At 42.0% G+C, this 21,990-nt stretch overlaps 2 protein-coding genes across 5 annotated transcripts in view; both read left to right on the top strand.

The window, feature by feature from the left end:
• The window catches only part of slc12a8 (solute carrier family 12 member 8), a 28,910-nt gene extending 23,282 nt beyond the window's left edge, over positions 1 to 5,628 (top strand). For all 3 annotated transcript variants that reach the window (XM_021597519.2, XM_021597520.2, XM_021597518.2), the window contains 8 exons: positions 641 to 787; positions 1,814 to 1,965; positions 2,062 to 2,185; positions 2,375 to 2,807; positions 3,109 to 3,206; positions 3,299 to 3,416; positions 4,417 to 4,477; positions 5,065 to 5,628. In XM_021597519.2, the coding sequence (XP_021453194.2) occupies positions 641 to 787; positions 1,814 to 1,965; positions 2,062 to 2,185; positions 2,375 to 2,807; positions 3,109 to 3,206; positions 3,299 to 3,416; positions 4,417 to 4,477; positions 5,065 to 5,230 (1,299 nt within the window). In that variant the 3' untranslated portion in view covers positions 5,231 to 5,628. The remainder of the gene's footprint in view (positions 1 to 640; positions 788 to 1,813; positions 1,966 to 2,061; positions 2,186 to 2,374; positions 2,808 to 3,108; positions 3,207 to 3,298; positions 3,417 to 4,416; positions 4,478 to 5,064) is intronic.
• A 133-nt stretch (positions 5,629 to 5,761) lies between these two features.
• heg1 (heart development protein with EGF-like domains 1) lies at positions 5,762 to 20,954 on the top strand. Of its 2 annotated transcripts, XM_036974813.1 has the most exons (15): positions 5,762 to 6,463; positions 9,250 to 9,499; positions 9,539 to 10,269; positions 10,450 to 11,532; positions 11,727 to 11,840; positions 12,035 to 12,166; positions 14,938 to 15,029; positions 15,354 to 15,409; positions 15,617 to 15,777; positions 16,072 to 16,206; positions 16,597 to 16,639; positions 16,721 to 16,758; positions 17,781 to 17,868; positions 18,140 to 18,317; positions 19,383 to 20,954. In XM_036974813.1, the coding sequence occupies exons 1-15, from the start codon at positions 6,142 to 6,144 to the stop codon at positions 19,524 to 19,526; spliced, it is 3,567 nt and encodes a 1,188-aa protein (XP_036830708.1). In that variant the 5' UTR covers positions 5,762 to 6,141; the 3' UTR covers positions 19,527 to 20,954. The 2 variants fall into 2 exon arrangements, with proteins under 2 accessions (XP_036830708.1, XP_036830707.1); XM_036974812.1 differs by having other exon boundaries at positions 9,250 to 10,269.
• The last annotated feature ends 1,036 nt before the right edge of the window (positions 20,955 to 21,990 follow it).

Genomic DNA, 21,990 nt, shown 5'->3' with positions numbered 1-21,990 from the left:
AGCTGTCCCTACACCAGCTAGCAGGGGGAGGTGCTGGGAGGGTGTGGGCGCTTGGGGGTTAGAGTTGATACACTGTACAGGGGGTGCAGCTCAGCTGTCTGTGGTGAGGGTGTGGGGTTGGATTAGTGGGTGGTGGTCTAGGGGGGATTGAGAGGAATGGGCTAACTTTTGCCTATGTGTACACGTTATCTACAGCATATGGTACAGCAGAAATACTATGGAGCTCAGCGAAAAATATACAGCACACACGTTTTGTACACCAAGTTCTTTGCGAACAGATTTATTTGTGATTTAAAAAACGATGTTTACTCATGGTAACACTTTATTTAAAGCATGCAGGTAAATCAAATTGTATTGGTCACATACATATTTAGCAGATGTTGTAGCAAAATGCTTGTACAAAGTTGCTTAGGAGCTAGAAGAAGAACTGCCATATCTGTTGGCGCCATCTTTTAACTAGTAAAGTGCTACCAAATGTGTATAGGAAATTGTTCTAATTGCAAAAATGCCTACATTATGTCCTCGTTTTTTCCCTGCTTCTAACCTATTTTCATAAGGGCTAAGTTGAGGAGAAGTTAGCTGGGTGTAGTCATCATGGGGCCTCTTTTCCTCCTCTTTTTGTTTTGTTCCAACTTCCCAGGTCTCCTTGGTGGGTTTCTTGTTTCTCCTGGGCCTCTACATCTCCTCGCTGGCCTCCTGCATGGGCGGTCTGTACGGGGCACCCAGGATCCTCCAGGTCATCGCCCAGGAGAGGGTCATCCCAGCCCTCGCCTTCCTGGCACAAGGGGTGGGTTTGCCTGGCAGGATGGATGGATGGATGATCCATGAATCTAAAATGAAGAGAAATGGATCAGGGGCTCTATGTATTAAGCATCTCAGAGTAGGAGTGCTGATCTTGGATTTTTGATCACAATGAATAAGGGGACATAGATTGGGTGGACCTGATCCTAGATCAGCACTCCTACTCTTAGACTGTTGACTGTACAGATCCTGATAATATTTCTCAGGTGAACAGTGCCACAGGACTAACCTAAGCCAAAAAACACATTGTGCTGCTATAAACAGTTTGTCACATAACTTGATCTGACATGTTTCTCCCTTGGCTAAATCAGAAACATCAAACACAATATAGTCTCCAGTGGGTGGGGGGGGGGGGGGTGATACCGGTACGATGGGTGGGTTTCATGGGAAACGGTGAGAAAAGGGCCTGATTTTAGAGTGGTCAGTTGAGTAAACTAACCTCACAGAGAGAAAGAGAACAGATTGAGCATCCCAAATGTCACCCCATTTCCTATATAGTTCACTACTTTTGACCAGAGCCCTTTAGGTTCTGGTTAAAAGTAGTGCACTATATAGAGAATAGGGTGTCATTTGAGATGCTGCCTGAGTGTAGCCTAACGGTTGGTCGTGGCTTATGAAACACAGCACACTAATCCCCCTTCCTTTCCTCGGCCCCCACGCCCCTCAGTACTGCCTGGCCTGTACTGTGTGTGTTCGTGTCCACTGGAGCCAGGCCCTAGACATCTTGCCCTGAATCAAAGCCTCAGAACAAACCCAGGAAGGGAGGGAAGGGAGACGGACGGGGCTGGCCCAGATTGGCCTGGAACACTGCCAGAAAGGGAGAGAGCGAGAGAGTACCAGTGGTGGTTCAGGCAGCATGGTTGTAGTTCTAGTCAGAGCAGGCTGAGTCTGAGACCACAGCAACTTTTTTAAACAACCGGTTTGGCTCTTTTGTTGAAATTAGAGCTTCTCAACAGAGCATAGCATATCTTCCTCTATCTCTTTCCTTGTCCTCTCTGTCTGTCTCCAACAGAAAGGTCCTAATAAGACTCCGGTGGCGGCCATAGTCTTGACTAGCCTGCTGACCATGGCTTTCATCTTCATCGGACAGGTCAACGTCCTAGCCCCCATCGTCACCATCAACTTCATGCTCACTTACAGCTTCATTGACTACTCCTACTTCAGGTGTGTGTGCGTGTGTGTGCATTGGGCATGCATGTATGCTGGAACCAGACCCTAGACATCTTGAATCAAAGCTGACTTTGACTACTCTTACTTCAGCGTGGCGATGACCTATAACCTCCAGCCCAGAGAGAAGAGGGTTGGTCCTGCCAAGAGGCCTGGGACTGGAGCCTCATCCTTCACAAACCATACATCCAAGCCCCTCATGACCACCACCCACCAGGTTTTTTTTTCATAAGTCAATACATTTTTCTAAATTCTGTTAAATGTTGAGTTCATTTGTTTAAGTTCAATCAAGGGTAAATCAAGTGTCAATCAAAATTGATGCAAGAAAAGGCAAAAATAAAAAAACGAATATTCAGGTCAATACAATACATCACAAAACAATACTTTTTCCCCCACAACCCACCAGGGTTATGGTACAGAGGGGGATGTTGCGAGCCCAGGGAAGGGGACCCTGTTAGAGTTTACTAGGGATATGGACCAGATCTTTCCCCTGCCCAATGGTGGTGAACAGGAGGAGACAGAAAAGGACAAGGCCACAGAGAAGGTTTCCATGCCAGGCCTGAGAGGCAGGATCAGGAGGGTGAAAGCCCCTGCCAAGAAGACTCTGATGGACAGCTTTGGGCTAGACCTTAACAGCAATGCCTTCCCTAGTGAGGGAGATGGAGAAGGAGATGGAGGGGTTGATCCGGCTCCCCCAGGTCCAGGAGAGTGTATCTTCCCCCAGGAAAGACCTGTAGAGCCCAGCCGAGACCCGGAGGAAGTGATACAGGACAAGACCCTCCTTCCCGGTCGTAACCCCATAGAGCTTGACCCTCCAGGGTCGCAGAGAGAAAACACTGGTGAGGAATACTTTGACTTCGAATTTTTGTTCACTTTTGACATTTGTTAGTGGTACCATTGGGCACATGGTGCACAGCTCTTATTCAGTCAACTTCATCACTCCCTGTGTGTGTGGGCATGCAGGAGTGTGTGTGTCGGCAATTTACGACATTCTCTACCTAATTTGCAACCATTTACCCCTTCATACAGTACACTGTGATGTAATAGTGAAATAGGTTATTGAATGTCTGGATTGTGTCTACCTTTCTGTTATAATGCCTGTTGTTTATACTTCATTCATTTCTGTACATATGATGTCAGGTTCTGACTGTAAACCAGACTACCAGGGATCAGAAATCCAACCGATGCCTGATTCCTTCTATGCCAAATTCTGCAACCACTGGATTGCACTGATTGGTGTAAGTAAGCCAGTAAAACATGCAGTAAAATATTTCTGCCCTATTGTATCTAAATGTATCTTCTTGATTACTTCTGTTTTCCCCCTGTGCAGACATTATGTTCCATCCTGATCATGTTTGTCATTCAGTGGGTCTATGCCTTGGCCAATATAATAGTCGCCTTGGTCCTCTTCCTCTACATTGGAAAAGCAAGCCCTGGACTTCCAATAGGTGACTATCCACCCATGTCAACAACTGTCACATTCACACATCTCTGTGCATTTCTAATACAAGAAGGTATGTGTCAGTCACTGCTGAAGCCTTCAGTTACAGTCTCTCAGCCACACAGCTGTTCAGCAGGATAGTTAGAATAACTGAGTTAGAGGATTCTGCAACTCTGTGATATACAATCTCCCCTCCATACAATACCCTGCTTTGCTCCACTAACTCAAGAATGTGACAGAGGCATAATGTAGATCACACATGCACACCACACATGTCATAGTTAAATGGTTTTCATATTTTACAGGTCACACGAATATCTCCTGCTGTATGTCAGACTATATTTTTATTCTGGAGTGGCAAGCTTTAGCTTATTGATTTCATTGAACTTAGATGTTTTGTTTTTGAATATCAGCTAGTAATTGATGGTTTATAATATCAGCTAGTTATTGATGGTTTATAATATCAGCTAGTAATTGATGGTTTATAATATCAGCTAGTTATTGATGGTTTATAATATCAGCTAGTTATTGATGGTTTATAATATCAGCTAGTAATTGATGGTTTATAATATCAGCTAGTAATTGATGGTTTATAATATCAGCTAGTAATTGATGGTTTATAATATCAGCTAGTTATTGATGGTTTATAATATCAGCTAGTAATTGATGGTTTATAATATCAGCTAGTAATTGATGGTTTATAATATCAGCTAGTAATTGATGGTTTATAATATCAGCTAGTTATTGATGGTTTATAATATCAGCTAGTAATTGATGGTTTATAATATCAGCTAGTTATTGATGGTTTATAATATCAGCTAGTAATTGATGGTTTATAATATCAGCTAGTAATTGATGGTTTATAATATCAGCTAGTTATTGATGGTTTATAATATCAGCTAGTAATTGATGGTTTATAATATCAGCTAGTTATTGATGGTTTATAATATCAGCTAGTTATTGATGTATCATATTCATTACAATGTTTTTTTTGTGTGTATTTACAGGAGTGGCATCTCGTTTCAGCTTTTTCAAATGGATTAGGACAACCCTGAGCAACCTAGGAAGGTATACAGCATCACAAAAACTTGTATAAAATGAACATCAGTCATCATGTATTCAGCTCTAGTTTGATGTTTAGCGATGTCTTTTTAAGGCAGACACAGTGAAAGGATGTTGCCTAGAGCAGCACCGCAGGTATTGAGATGAGATGCAGGACTTGGCTCTCACAGTCACAAAATAGTGTCTGAGCATGTTCTCCTCACAAGTTCTCCTCACGCTTTTCACAACATGGTAGCTACGGAACCAAAACAGCGAACAACTTGAGCCTCACGCTTCAACGCTCTTAGTTGTATTGAAAATTAACCCACTATGCTGTTTACTTTATGTATCTACGTCATATCGATGAGTCTACCTTTAAGACCAAATATGTAGATAATTGCTATATACAGTATAATCATTAAATATAGTAGACAGAAGCAGTGAAATCATCGTCTTGGTAAACAAGTTCGGGAAATGTTCAGAAACTCACAAGACTGATTTAAGAGGAGACCGGGATTGAACTCCGGTCTCTGGGGAGGCATACATGTACCTAGACCCCCAGACCATGGAGCCTGCACATTCTATTCTAATTATTCTAATGTCCTTTCCTTCAGGGGTGAGCTTCCTCAGGACCAGATTATCGTGACACCCTCTCTGTCAGGAGTCGGCATGGAAACTAGGCAGCTGACAGAGGAAAACCTGGACTTTGCCTCTCGGGACCGCTACCACCAGTCTTCCTTTATCGAACCAGACAGGATGGCGCACCTACAACTTAACTAATCACCACAACTCTGGATGGCTGGTCCCATCACAGACCATAGTAGCCTGGTCCAATATTTGTTTTGGCTGTCTTGCCAACTTGTTACAATGACCATGGGAGTTAGCAAAACAGCACAAAATGATCTGGGACCAGGCTGAAGTAATGTCTCATTCTAGAATTTATAGACAGATTATTAACAGTCAAGCTGAAATCAGTAGTCCTACTCTATGACATCTGGATTTGTACAGGTCTCTGTGACTGTGGCAATGCATTACATGTTTTAGCAATGCATTCCTCTCAATGATGTGCTCAAATGGTTCTTCTCTATTTATTGTGTCCATTATCATTGAATATATAAATAATACATGTTATTTTCTTCCAATCTATGTTTGACCTCTGATTAAAATGTCTGGCTTCATCTGCTTGTATGTTGATGAGGGTGGTGCAACATTTTCAGTTGATTTGCAATGTTGTGACTTGCAACTTTGTAACATCAAGTCGACGTTTCATCTTTGAGGTCTCAACTCCACACTTCTGGCATGCATGTCGAGTTTACTATTGTATCTTACATTGAAGAAATCAATGTAAAGTAACAGAATCAGAGATTCGGGATATTCTGAAGTCTAGTAAGAGTGTAACAATAGGCTAGTCCGCGGACGGCCAACTGGGATTTGGGTGGAAACTACAATCGCTGATGTGTGTAGGAGGAGCTAGGCGCCTCGGATGTGATAACATGCTTATTTTTCCATCACCACTTTATGGTTATCGAATTTATTGCCCGTCATCGGATCAATAGGTGTTTCGGGTCTCCGAATGGATTTTTTAAAATGAGAAATTACTGAAGAACACAATTTCCAATGTTGGCAGTGGGCGACTCGCTGCTTCTTGTTTGGAATATACTCCTGCCTTCCGATTTCGTGTCGTTTTGATTATGGAAACGTGTTTTTTGAGTCACGTAGTCCTATCCCGTATTTTTCTTGTGGTCCTTTTGATCGTTCTGAGGCCCATCAATGCGTGGACGTACACCTCCAGCACCAACGATATGGATAGGACACTGGTAACGAGGGGATACTTTTCTCCCAGCGTTACGAACTCTGAAGAAGTAACTGCCTTACCAAAATACTTGTTTACTACTTCGGGAACTTCTAAAGACTTTAGGGAGGTATCATCGCCATCAACTGGAACAGAACAATACCACCGAGTCCGGCATTCTGATGACAATGAGACCCGGACATTGAGTGAAGACAAATTAGGTAATGGGTAGTAAAATAGGCACCTACAGACATATGGAAGAGGGTGCATCCCTTGGGATTCGCAAACAGGTCAATAGTTCTACACACTGTCCCATCCCTGTATGTGGCCCGCGGTGACAATATTTCAAGTGTCGGGGTGTTTTTTGTTGTTGTCAGAGACCATTTAAATCTCAGTCGTGATTTAATCATTGTATATAAAAGTAAACTACAACGGACTATTTATTGCACGTTTATAGGCTACTTGATCAACATCCCGGGGTCTATTTAGACTAAATTAAATAACAGCATTGAGGTAGAAAAACCCAGAACAAGGTCCTGGGCTGGCATGGTTACACATGGTCTGCGGTTGTGAGGCCAGTTGGACTTACTGCCAAATTCTATAAAACGATGTTGGAGGTGGCTTATGGTAGAGAAATTAACATTCAATTCTCTGGCAACAGATCTGGTGTACAGTACATTCCAGCAGTCAGCTTGCCAATTGCACACTCCTTCAAAACATCTTTGGATTTGTGTTGTGACTGCACGTTTTAGCGGGGTCTTTTGTTGTCCCCAGCACAAGGTGCACCTGTGTAATGAGTATGCTGTTTAATCAGCTTCTTTATATGCCACACATGTCAGGTGGATGGATTGTCTTGGCAAAGAAGAAATGCAAACAAACAGGGATGTAAACAAATTTATGCACAAAATTGGAGAAAAATAAGCTTTTTGTTCGTATGGAACATTTCTGGGATTTTTTATTTCAACTCATCAAGCATGGGGCCAACACTTTACATGTTGTGTTTATATTTTTGTTCAGTATAATTCATCATAGTGATCATTTGAGACAATATACTAAAATGTGCTTGGCAGCTAATAGCCTAACAGTAGATTAGAAAAATACACCCTGTACTGAACAACTTCTAAGGTTTACCTTTCAAACCAATGAATGTCTTTGTTGACTCTTGTTTCAGCACTCAGACAGAGTTTTGGAAGTGTTGTTTACCTACATAAATTCTTATGAGGTATTGTCAGTGAGTAGATGTGGAGAAAGTGTTCACTTTTTCCGGTAATTATTTGCCCAGACTTCATTAGAGAGTAGAGCTATTATATCCTCCTTGTATGAATAGATTACTACGGCCACTACCAAGAGGTCTGAACCTTTATGACACAGGGGGCAGTGTGCTTGGCTGTGAACTGCACGTGCTCTGGTTCAAGCACTGTTTTCACTTCTCAATCACTACATCGGAATGGTGGCAACAGCTGTCTCAAGCCTTTACTGGAATTGAACCTCAATCTGCACAGGGGTCGAGGTCCGCCTCTTGAGAAGGTGAATAGTCTGTCTCTGTACATAAACGTAACAGAGTGCTTTCTGTTATGCCCCGAGCAGGGCGCGAACCAGCGATCTTCTGCAAAACAACACACACTACACAACTCAAAGCCAACTGTCTTATCCAGCAGAGGTTGCCTTCAGATCTCAGGGAAGTGATTTGCTTTACAGATGTACTCCAGCCAACATGCTTTGGGGCAAATTTCACATCCACTATATAAGCTTGCTACAGTCTCTGTCAAAAGGTCTGAGTCTGGACCTTTATGGAACAGCCACGGGTGTAATTTGGGACAGAACCCATTTCATCATCGTCATGAACTGGGAGCAACACAAATGATGGCGCTGGTTTAGAAAGAAAAAAACAAAACACACACAAGCTAACTCATTGTGCCTGCCATACGGCTCCGGTCAAAAGTAGTGCCCTATATAGGGAATAGTGTGCTATTTGGGATGCATCCTATAGGTCTCTCTCTGTGGACTGACTATACCATTGCTGAACTCTTCTTCCCTCTATCTGCGTACTGACTGTCTGACAGTTTGACTGTCTGAGTGTGTCATTGCTATGTGTTACATTCAGGATGTTATCCAGCACAGGCAGTGCTCAGCTCTTCCTTGGCACTGGCAGTAGGTTATTGTTCCAAAGCCCTCCAGCAGCAGTGTTGAGTCAGTGTAGAAGTGCCAGGCACAAGCCTTCCCTACAGACAGGCACGCTGTCAACAGGCTGCCGTAGAGTAGATAGGAAGATATTTCAGGCCCCGGACCAACTATAAACCAAGCTTTAGGCCTAAGTGGAGTTTGTAGGCCCTGGTAGTAGTGGTGTTATGGACAGGAACACTCCTCACCCGGGATGTCTGTTTTGTTACCATTAAATAGCTTACATATAGTGTCTGCATGTGTAGGCCTAGAACTGCCATATCTTAGTATTAGGAGGTTTAGTCATCTTTACAAACAGAAACATCATTGTCAACAAAAAAAATCAGCAATGGACTTGCCAATGAAATGTCACATTTATGGGACTTTAATGAGATATGAACTGTTTTCATAAAGCTTATACAAACTATGAGCCAGAGAGCCAACTCTGCCTCAGCATGAACCCAACCGACATCTGCGATGTGACTGCATTTTAACGTCTATGGCTTCTGCTAGATCAGGATTAGGAAGGAAATGGCAAGGTCCCAAAGGCCTGAGTGCACCTCCATATTTAGGGCCAAGGCTTTTGTCAGGGTAGTCAGGCCGGGCTGCCAATTGTTCTCCACCTAAAATCATTACATCCACAGGTAGTAACTCCTGGCAACGTCTTCCCTTTCAGACAAGACCACTCTGGGGTCATCTGGTGGCCTGATGTGCACATTGCAGACATTTTAATTTTGGTTTGGCTTTCTCCCCAACTCATTATGTTGGCCCTTGGGACACACTGCTTTTCTTTTATACAGAAAACTCATACCTATCATCCTTAATTGTATGTATTTATTATTCACAGCCACTGAACAAAACACGCATCTCTCCACGGTCTCAACCCGCGGGGCATCAGAAGGAACCCTTAGTTTGTCGAAAGAGCAGATGAGCTCTACCATTGTAGTGTCCACAGAGGCTACCACACATTGGGAAGACCAGACCAGACTAGCACCAGACCACCTACTAGAGACCTACCCTGGGCTTCGAGTGGACCTCAGGTCTGTGACACAAGCCAGACTCTCTCAGGACAGCCCAGATGCTGACAGCAGTCTCAGGCATGACCAGTCGACGAACCGAGGCACCGTGGGTCTCAGGCAGGACCAGTCGACGAACCGAGGCACCGTGGGTCTCAGGCAGGACCAGTCAACAAACCGAGGCACCGTGGGTCTCAGGCAGGACCAGTCGACGAACCGAGGCACCTTGGGTCTCAGGCAGGACCAGTCGACGAACCGAGGCACCGTGGGTCTCGGAGAGGACCAGTCGACGAACCGAGGCACCGTGGGTCTCGGAGAGGACCAGTCGACGAACCGAGGCACCGTGGGTCTCGGAGAGGACCAGTCGACGAACCGAGGCACCGTGGGTCTCGGAGAGGACCAGTCGACGAACCGAGGCACCGTGGGTCTCGGAGAGGACCAGTCGACGAACCGAGGCACCACGGGTCTCCGAGAGGACCAGTCGACAAACCGAGGCACCGTGGGACTCGGGCATGGGCAGTCAACAGCCACTCTCAGACAGGACCAGTTGACAGACCTAGGAACCGTGGCTCTCCCCATCCCCGTCCAAACTGACAGCACCTACATCTCCTCCACTGTGAGTCGAGCGGGAGAGAGGACTTTACTGTCTGTGATATCCAACAACACTTCCATGTACTCTGAGGACTCCAACTCCTCCTCCCAGTCCCGGGCCTCCACCTGGGACCTCCCGACTGGCCGCACTGGAGCCGGGGCTGGGGCTGTCACCATCAGGATACCCTTCACAGGACCTGAGCATGGGCATGATGCTACATCTGGGTCTGACTCTTACCACCACACCGACTCCTCACAGGGTAAACAGCCCTCAAACTCTCTCGCTGTGTATATGTATGTCTGTGCATACATATATGTACTGTATGCATATGCCTACTGGGGAGGATGGGATATGCAAAAGTATAATTACCATTTCTCATGTAGTAAATTAACAAATAAATGTATCTCCTCCTCTACCGCTTCTATTTCTTTCTAAACAGAGTGGTCTGGTGGTTTCGCCTCCAGAGGGACCAACCCACTGACTGGACCTCTCAATGTGACCCAACAGCAGGACCTCACCTCTCTGGTTTCAGAGGGAACCCCGAACTCCACCCCTCCGCTCAGGGTGGTTGATAACCACAGCAGACGGGACACAGACACAACAGACTCTAGTCAGCCTTCCAGAGGCAGGACATCCCAGACAGAAGAGGGGGTCTCTGCTTCATCACAGCCCCCTGTGCTGTCGTCAGAAGAAGGCCCCAGCCACCCCAACACCTCTCAGGGAGGAGAAACAGATAGAGATTCTCCCTCCATCCTAGTCACTGGGTCTGAGACCTCCACAAAGTCCTCCACAGGTCCCCCTAGCACCCGGGGGGAGCAGGGTGAGACAGAAGGGGTCCCTTCGCTCCACACAGAGGACAATACTATCCTAGGCCTGGGTCTTACTACCGCTCCCCCAACACTACGAGATAGTACCACTGCCCTGGATGACTCCCTGTCTCGGTTCCTCGCCACCCAGTCTCCCTTCATCCCCAAGACTCAGCGGCCGCCGGTGGCCACAGAGGTCCTGGTGTCCACCACACCTGTTACCATGACAATAAAGTCACAGGTCACCGAGGAGGAGCCCTACATTGTTACCATGGCAACCAGCACCACACCGACCCCGCCTCTTACTACGACGAGGATGGTTCAGCCCAGTACCACCACTTCCATTGAGGCCCAGACTCAGCCCACCATCATCCCTACCACCACTACCACGGAGACTACCTTGGGTCTCCAGAGCTCTGCTTCCACCCCCCAGCCCCCGGGCACCACTCAGACTCAGACCCAGACCCAAGGGCCCTCAATGGGGGTGAGCTCCACCGACGTCACCACCTTGCACCTGGAGACCAGCACGGCCACACAGGGGGACACCATGGCCCACAGCATCACCACCACTGCAGCCTCCTCCTCCTACAGTTACAGCGTCCCCACCAGAAACACAGTGGAACTACACACAACAGGGAAACACACTGACAGGGGGACCACTGAGATAGAAGTGACCACCGCTCCAATGGACATCAGATCTACACCGCAGACACCAGGTTTGTCAACACAGTATATCTTTCAATGCTTTGATTCTTCTAAAGTTAGTTTTGCCTTGAATTGAGCTGGAAAAGTGAAATGAAGATCCCAAAACATAATGACTGTTTGGAACAATAAAGAAAATCGTAAGAAACTATGAACTGCATTGTTATGAGATACAGTACGTTATTCTGAATCCTGCTCTCTTCTTTAGGTAGTGCCTGTGAGCCCGGCCCTTGTCTGAATGGAGGTGAGTGTCTACCCTATGGAGTGACTGGGTTCACCTGTGACTGTCTGTCATCATGGACAGGACCTACCTGCAATGAGGGTGAGCTCAACCTACAATTCCCAGCCATACTGTATGTTAGTATGTGAGCTATTGGTGAAGTCTATATATTGCTACGGGTATTGAATGGTATAGTCTTTGTGGGGGGAACGGGGTGCGTGCATAGTCAGCTGTATATTGTGTTGACCTGCCCTCTCTCCTCTGTCCTTTGTCTCTGTTGTGCTGTGTTGGTTCAGATGTGGATGAGTGTGAGAGTGGCCCCTTGGGCCCCTGTCCCAGTGACTCTACTTGTGTTAATACCAGGGGCTCCTTCAGCTGTGAGTGTCCCCTGGGTCTGGACATGGAGCATGGAAGAGACTGCACGCGAGGTACGGCTAAATAAACAGTACAGCCTTTGCTTACGAAGTCTCCTATGACAATAAAAATGTATACAATATTTAGGTTCTTATTTAATATACAGTATAATAATACATAATAATAATACATGCCATTTAGCAGACGCTTTTATCCAAAGTGACCTACAGTCGTGTTTGCATACATTTTATGAATGGGAATCAAACCCACAACCCTGGTGGTGGCGCCATGCTCTACCAACTGAGACATACAGGACCAGTTTGAGTTCTAATAAAGTAAGACAGTTGCACTATAAATCTTATAGCTAAACATACTGTACATATCAGTACTCTATTTACAAGGTCTCATGTCATATAACAATGAAAATATAAACAATACTCAGGGCATTATAGATTAGGTTATGGTATATGTTATGTTCTTAGGTTGCACTCACTTTATAGACAGTGTGTGCAAATGAGGTAAGATAAGGGAGGTAAGGCAATAAATAGGCCGTAGTGGCAAAATAATGACAATTTAGCAATTAAACACTGGAGTGACACATCTGCAGAAGAGGAATGTGCAAGTAGAGATAATGGGGTTATGTTATTAGGTTATGGTATAGGTTATTTGGTTATGGTATTAGGTTATGGTATATGTTCTTATGTAATGGTATAGGTTATTAGGTTATGGTATATATTATGTTATTAGGTTATGGTATAGGTTATTTGGTTGTGGTATTAGGTTATGGTATATGTTCTTATGTAATGGTATAGGTTATTAGGTTATGGTATATATTATGTTATTAGGTTATGGTATAGGTTATTTGGTTATGGTATTAGGTTATGGTATATGTTCTTATGTAATGGTATAGGTTATTAGGTTATGGTATATATTATGTTATTAGGTTATGGTATAGATTATTAGGTTATGGTATTAGGTTATGGTATATGTTCTTATGTTATGGTATATATTATGTTATTAGGTTATGGTATTAGGTTATGGTATATGTTCTTATGTAATGGTATAGGTTATTAGGTTATGGTATATATTATGTTATTAGGTTATGGTATAGGTTATTTGGTTATGGTATATGTTATGTTATTAGGTTATGGTATAGATTATTAGGTTATGGTATTAGGTTATGGTATATGTTCTTATGTAATGGTATAGGTTATTAGGTTATGGTATATATTATGTTATTAGGTTATGGTATAGATTATTAGGTTATGGTATTAGGTTATGGTATATGTTCTTATGTAATGGTATAGGTTATTTGGTTATGGTATATATTATGTTATTAGGTTATGGTATAGGTTATTTGGTTATGGTATATGTTATGTTATTAGGTTATGGTATAGATTATTAGGTTATGGTATTAGGTTATGGTATATGTTCTTATGTAATGGTATAGGTTATTTGGTTATGGTATATATTATGTTATTAGGTTATGGTATAGATTATTAGGTTATGGTATTAGGTTATGGTATATGTTCTTATGTTATGGTATATATTATGTTATTAGGTTATGGTATTAGGTTATGGTATATGTTCTTATGTAATGGTATAGGTTATTTGGTTATGGTATATATTATGTTATTAGGTTATGGTATAGGTTATTTGGTTATGGTATATGTTATGTTATTAGGTTATGGTATAGGTTATTTGGTTATGGTATATGTTATGTTATTAGGTTATGGTATAGATTATTAGGTTATGGTATTAGGTTATGGTATATGTTCTTATGTAATGGTATAGGTTATTTGGTTATGGTATATATTATGTTATTAGGTTATGGTATAGGTTATTTGGTTATGGTATATGTTATGTTATTAGGTTATGGTATAGATTATTAGGTTATGGTATTAGGTTATGGTATATGTTCTTATGTAATGGTATAGGTTATTAGGTTATGGTATATATTATGTTATTAGGTTATGGTATAGGTTATGTTATTAGGTTATGTTATTAGATTATGCTATTAGATGATGGTATATGTTATTAGGTTATGTTATGGTGTCAGTTATGGTGTAGGTTATGTTATTAAGTTATGGTATAGGTTATGGTATATGTTAGGTTATGGTATAGATTATTAGATTATTAGGTTATGGTATATGTTAGGTTAGGTTATTAGGTTATGGTATAGGTTAAGTTATTAGGTTATGGTATAGATTATTAGATTATGGTATAGGTTATGGTATGTTGGGTTATTAGGGTATAGTATGTTAGGTTATGGTATATGTTATGTTACTATGTTATGGTATAGGTTATGGTATAGGTTATTGGGTTATGGTATAGGTTATTAGGTTATGGTATAGGTTATTGGGTTATGGTTTAGGTTATGGTATAGGTTATTGGGTTATGGTATAGGTTATTAGGTTATGGTATAGGTAATGGTACATGTTATTAGGTTATGGTACAGGTTATTAGGTTATGGTATAGGTTGTTAGGTTATGGTATAGGTTATATTAGGTTATGGTATATGTTATTAGGTTATGGTATATGTTATTGGGTTATGGTATATTTTATGTTATGTTATAGGTTATGTTATGGTATGTGATTCGATTATGGTATAGGTTATGGTATATGTTATTAGGTAATGGTATAGATTATGTTATTAGATTATGGTATAGGTTGTGTTATTAGATTATAGTATATGTTATGATAAGATAAGAGATTGCTAAACTTTTTGAGGTGTTTATTCAATATCAAGCAGGATGCCTACATTTCATTAGATGAAAAGGTTGACTGTAAACTTTACAGACTGTCTTGAACCTTAGTTAACCACAGTGTCTGTTTTCCTCCACAGCAAAAACTTTCCTGGGCACGTTCAGTTTCAACGTCCCCCTGCTCTCCAGGAGCGCCACACTGCATGAGATCCAGAGAGAGATCAACCTGCTGGTAAGGAGCACAGGGACATGGTGGAGAGTAGGGTTGCAAAGGGAGGGAATATTCCCTGTGTATAACCCTGAATATTCCGTGTAACCAGTCATTTTAGAATATTTTAAGAATTTTGTACATTTGCTAAATTACCGGGTGTTTTGCAACCCTAGTGGGGAGAGAGAAATTACTATCACTGATATACAGTATACTATTGTGGATCTGTTGTAGTGAGGCAGCAAACCTGTTCAAACATGATAGATGTATTATGAATGCAAGGAAGCTATAGTTTATGTATTATATGGTGATTATTAATAATAGTTTAAATATATATATATTTTACAGCTGAATGCCTCACTATCAATTCTGCGTGGTTACCGGCGCTCTTCTTTGAGTAAAAAGTGAGTTTCTTCTTCCCCCTTGTCATGCATACTCTGAATGCATAACAACAAGCCATACTCTCTTGGTTCTTGTGTATATTGTATGTAAAGTTTCCTAAAAAAAAGAACAATCAGGACCATATATTTAAAATGCCTTTATTGTAATGGAGTGTTCAATAGAACAAACATGGACTTCAAATCAAGTTTGCTGTGACGTGTGTGTTCCAGAGGGGAGGACGGAGTTCGTATCTCTGCTGTCAACATGTTCTCCATCTCTACTGATGTGACCAGCTCTGAGGTCTACCACATCATACAGATGTCTCTGAACAACTGTAACAGCACCGCTGGACACTGCCGAGTGGTGGTCACTCACCAACTTTCCTATCATGGTACAGCACTCTCTCCCTCCCATCCTCACCTCTTTCCCCGTAACCCCAGTCTTAAAGGGATAGTTCATCCTAATTTCAAAATGACTTATTCGTTTGGTTACCTTGTAAGCAGTCTGTGGGGACAAGGACATAATGCAATCCAAGCTTTGGGTTTCAGCCACCATCTGCTAACTTAGGCATTTCCTAACCATAAAACAATGGAAGTCAATGTACGACATGAGCATGTTTTAAATATCATACCTGGCCCTGTTACAACCATCCTTACCACACCTCTCTCCTCTCTCTGTCCCTTAGTTGAGAGTCTGTGTCTGGCCCAGAATATCCAGTGTCACCCTGAGCATTCTTTTTGTACCGACTCCAATGGGACAGCCTACTGCCAGTGTCAACCAGGGTACTTCAAACTCAATCCTGAGGATCAGTCCTGCATAGGTGAAGCCTGGGTCTGGGTGAGGGTGGAGGGAGAGGATAGGAGGATAGAAGATAGGCCTCAGTCCTGCATAGGTGAAGTCTGGGAGAGGGTGGAGGGAGAGGATAGGTCTCAGTCCTGCATAGGTGGGGCATGGAAGGATGGAGCGAGCAGACGTTAGAGCACAACATAGCGTTTCCTATTGACATGTTCAAGTAGCCCCCCCTCTCCCATTTCAGTCTTTTTTTCCGTTTGGTGCCAAGTGAATATGACCCTGGGTCAATCTTCTGTAAAATTCACTTCATTATTTTTATTTCATTATAGCCAGCATCATATTGAAAAGAAAATGCATTATATAACTGAAATGTTCTTTGTTTTGAAATAATTGTAAAATAACATTCCTTATCTTACAGAATGTGGTGATGGTCTGAAACGGGTCAATGGAACCTGTGTCAGGTAAGTAATGAGAACTCTAATCCATGGACCATTCTGTTAATTCATGCTTTGGTCTTTTATTTGGCTGTTTATATCTTTCAGGTGCACATTTGGATTTGGAGGATTCAACTGTGGAAATTGTAAGTAGGAGAGTTTAATAACACAAATAATAATTTAAAAAGTGTGAGGAAAAAGATATAATTGAGAATCAAGACAACAAAATCATTTAAGGAATCCTTCAGGATTTATCTTCTTCCCCAAAGTCAGATGAACCATAGTCACGGGAGGTAGGGGTGCTTAGGGTGCTGCAGCATCCCCTAAAAAATCTGAATGAAAAAAACATATTTTATTAAGAATTTTATTTTTGTTTTTCTTCACAAAAGTAGTGCTCTGGGCTTTTACTAGCCCTGTATAAGAGGGTTAAGGCAGTGCTGGAAAATGATGGTGGCCACACAAAATATTGACACTTTGGGCCCAATTTGGACATTTTCACTTTTGTTGCCAGTGGTTTAGACATTTATGGCTGTGTGTTGAGTTATTTTGAGGGGACAGCAAATTTACACTGTTATACAAGCTGTACACTCACTACTTTACATTGTAGCAAAGTGTCATTCCTTCAGTGTTGTCACATGAAAATATATACTCAAATATTTACAAAAATGTGAGGGGTGTACTCTTGTGATATACTGTATAATCCATAGATGACAGTTTCCCTTCATGTCAAGACTGGCAGCCATTGTTAGTGTTCCCGTGAGGTTAACAGTCAAATTGCCAGGGTTACCTATAAGTAATATTTTAAAAATAAATTTAAAATCCTGTTTCACACCATAACCTGCTGAATTAGCAAAATCACTTTTCTGTCATTTTGATTTCGGCACAAATTCAAATGTGGCACTGACTCGCCCATGGATTGATGTTCCAGCATTGTCTCAATGAAGAGTTTGGAGTTCGACTAGCAATGTAGGACATGCACGTGCAGTTACAAGCCTGCTAGAGTTAGCGGCAGACGGACGAGCAATATCCACCGTCGTAGTATGGATGGAACCTGAGCTGGAATGTGAAGCTGGCTAGCTGTAAAAAAAAAGTCTGAGTAGATCTAACTTGCTTTGTAGTATACCACTCAGACCTCCAGTTGATTCATAATGTTTTGCGTTTCTACTAGTCTACAAGCTGATAGCTGTGGTGGTATCGCCAGCAGGGGGTGGTCTACTCCTTATTCTCATCATCGCTCTCATTGTCACCTGGTGCAAGTAAGACTCAATGACACTAGTACTGTTGTTATTACCATCTAATAACACAATAATAGAATTACAAAACCTAATTCCTTATTCTCAGTCCATGTTGTATTATATTTATCAAACTAATAATATCTCAATTCGAAAACTTTATTGTCCACACAATTTGGAAATCACTTAAGCGTTAATAATGATGTAATAACGCAATAATAACATGCAAATGTTTTACTAAACTCAGTCAACGTGCTGCCATTGAACTAATATTTGTCTGTCTATCTCTTTACAGGAAAGACAAGAATGACATCAATAAGATTATTTTCAAAAGCGGAGATTTTCAGATGTCGCCGTACCCAGAGTTCCCGAAGATTAACCGTGTTTCTATGGAGTGGGGGAGGGAAACCATCGAGTTGCAGCAGAACGGTAGCACCAAGAACCTGCTACAAATGACAGACATCTACTACTCTGTACGTATAGAAACTACTACTCTGTACGTATAGAAACTACTACTCTGTACGTATAGAAACTACTACTCTGTACGCATAGAAACTGCTACTCTGTACGTATAGAAACTGCTACACTGTACGTATAGAAACTACTACTCTGTACGTATAGAAACTACTACTCTGTACGTATAGAAACTACTACTCTGTACGTATAGAAACTACTACTCTGTACGCATAGAAACTGCTACTCTGTACGTATAGAAACTGCTACTCTGTACGTATAGAAACTACTACTCTGTACGTATAGAAACTGCTACTCTGTACGTTTAGAAACTGCTACTCTGTACGTATAGAAACTGCTACTCTGTACGTATAGAAACTGCTACTCTGTACGTATAGAAACTACTACTCTGTACGCATAGAAACTGCTACTCTGTACGTATAGAAACTGCTACTCTGTACGTATAGAAACTGCTACTCTGTACGTATAGAAACTACTACACTGTACGTATAGAAACTACTACTCTGTACGTATAGAAACTACTACTCTGTACGTATAGAAACTACTACTGTGTACGTATAGAAACTACTACTCTGTACGCATAGAAACTGCTACTCTGTACATATAGAAACTGCTACACTGTACGTATAGAAACTGCTACTCAGTATGCATAGAAACTACTACTATAGCTGTGGTATATCAGACCGTATACCACAGGTATGACAAAACATGTATTTTTACTGCTCAAATTATGTTTGTAAACAGTTTATAATAGCAATAATACACCTCGGGGGGTTGTGATATATGGCCAATATAATATGGTTACGGGCTGTGTCCAGGCACTCCGTCATACCCATAGTATATTGTCTGATCAGCATCCAGGACCCAAACCAGGTGGTTTGTAATAAGACAAACATGTGGCATTTCTCCAGAAAACAATAGACAAACCAATTAGACAGAAGGGCCACTACGTTTGTTAATTTTGCTCCACGGCAGCAGGTTAGGATTAGCATACACCTCCCACTCTCGCTCTCCTTCCTCCGCTGTTGACACTGACCACCTCATCTAATATTCCTGTGTTGCAGCCTGCTTTGCGTAACTCTGACCTGGAGCATAATGGCCTCTACCCGTTCTCCGGCCTGCCGGGCTCCCGTCACTCCTGCATCTACCCCGCTCAGTGGAACCCTTCCTTCATCAGCGATGACTCACGACGCCGGGACTACTTCTGACGCCCAGCTACAGCTACGCCCAGCTACAGCTACGCCCAGCTACTGAAGATCGACTGCAACAAAAACACTTCACACTGATTTTGGATCATACGATTTGATCATATGATTTGATTACCGGTATATGTCACAAGCAATAATCCATAAATTATAAAAGTTAGCATGAATTCATAATGTGTGGAAAAATGTCTGTTCTGCAAAGTGAGTGTGTTTTTGTGTGTGCACGCGTAGACACCCATTTGCCAACTGCTGTGAATTGTAGATTAACAATATCTTATTTTATTTCACTGAAAATACAGGTTGAAAAGACAAGCTGCCGAACTTGTTTTGTGTGTGTGAAGTATTGTTACATTGGGAAGATATTTAACTACATATGAGATGGAAAAACATGTATGCCAAAAATGCTATGTATTTGTCAGATGAGGAATAGATGCACCAAAGTGGTTTCATATGACAGATTGAATGATGGTCAAGGTCTGCTGCAGTCTGTTGGTCTGAACAGTAGAACAGTTGTTATTTATTGAATATTTCATCTGTTAGAAATGTATGAAGACATTTTCAACATCTTGCATTGTAAGAGGGACTCATACCCCACCCTATTCTATAAGGATTAACATCTGAAGTTTGGACCATAAGAGTGTGTGTATGAGAATCTTGGATGAATTCAGATCAATCACCATGCCAAGTTTCAGATCTCGTTGATTGTTTGCATAAATATGTACTTTAAAAACAGCAGGCTTAATTACAAATAGATGGAGTTTCCTTGTATGTATTTGTTGTCTTCCTTCTAATATGAATGGTCTCTTACCTCTGGCGTTTTAGTCAGACATGTATTTAATAATAAATAAGATAAAGTTCTGTAAAACTGCCTATCTGACTCTTTAAAAGTGCTCATTCTGGGAAATTGTATTTGCATGATCACACTCAAACTTAGGGGCCTATATTCTTGAAGTGTATCAAAGTAGAAGTGCTGATCTAGGATCAGTTCCCGCCTTTTTGATTATAATGAATATGATTAAATGGCCATGGGGGGGGGGTCCTGATCCTAGATCAGCAAAGCTTCTCTGAGACGGTTTATGAATACAGACTGTTGTTGATCTCATAGTGATATGGACAATGTCCCAATTATCTGCTACTTCCTCCCAAAGTGTGCACTTGTTCACTTCCAATCACTAATTTAAAGGAAATGACTGGTATAAGAAATAGTGTGGAAACTCCCAGCAGCCCATGTCTCCACCAATCTAATGTTTTGGATGTGTGGGAAGTGGTGAAAGAGTACACACTCCAGGAGAAAGGAGATTATATTGGGAATCACCCATACTGAGCATTTGATCTACTTTCATCTTCCATGTGGATGATTTCTTCATACAACACCAAGATTATTCCTGTCCACAGCTCTATATCATAAAGACACATCTATACCACAAAAAATGGAAAGTAGTGTGTTTTTAAGCATACAGGAAGCTTATGCAATGCTACATGCAGATATTCCTTCCTTTTTGGTTTCTGTTGCTGACCAATCATTTACATATTTCCAATGTGCATTGGTTGTATTTGAATTTGATTTCAATGTTGCCTCAGACACCTCAGATCCTCAGATATTGACAGGGTTTATTTTCCATCACTTGAGCACCCAGAGTAACTCCCTGTAAACATACAATAAACCTCTGGATTTTCAGAAATGTCGTTTACCTATATCGTGATGGATGAATTGGCTTATATCATAGTCAACGGGCCTCTGGCTATTGTCAACATATTAGTCAACTTGTTTTTTGCTTTTTGCCTTTTCTGTCCACCGCGAGGCAGAGAGGGTCTCAAACAGCCTGTGAAGTTACTCCTGGGATTCTTGGTTTTCTGCACCACAATTTTCCTGGTCTCTCTTATCACGGTGGAATGCGTGTGGCTACTCACTTACAGCGAAGAGATCCAGTATGTTGATATGTTAGTGTTGTTCACTGCATTTACCAGCATGTCAACCTCTGTTTGGCTGAATTTTTTCTACTACACCCAGATCGTCCCAGCCCAGCGAGCTCTCTTCATCTGGGTGAAGAGGAACATCAAAATCATAATTTACTGGGGCCTGTTTGTCGACAGAATTTTCTTTCTGTTTGACTTGGCTGTTAGTACATCACTAGTTTATTGTTTCAAAGATGTTGAGGGAAACAATAACATCACTTACACTTCAACAAACGACACTGTTTCTGGCTCTACAGATGGACTGTATTACACTGTCCTGGTGTGTTTCTATTGCAAAGTTATCTACATGTTTTTTTGTCTGTGTGTGATGGTGGGGTCGAGCTGGGTCACAGTGTGCTACCTGCACAGACACATGAAGCGCATGAAAGAGAGCGGCAGCACCTTCTCCTCTCCCCGCCTGCACAGTCAGATGAGGGTCACCATCACTGGGCTCCTGCAGGGAATTCTCTACTTCCTTTGTGCGCTGTGGATCTTCATTTCTTTCTTTAGC

This window comes from Oncorhynchus mykiss, chromosome 3 (genome assembly GCF_013265735.2).
Source record: "Oncorhynchus mykiss isolate Arlee chromosome 3, USDA_OmykA_1.1, whole genome shotgun sequence".
Lineage (NCBI taxonomy): Eukaryota > Metazoa > Chordata > Actinopteri > Salmoniformes > Salmonidae > Oncorhynchus > Oncorhynchus mykiss.
Note: the sequence above shows the minus strand (reverse complement) of the source record. Positions and strands in the feature narration are given on the sequence as shown.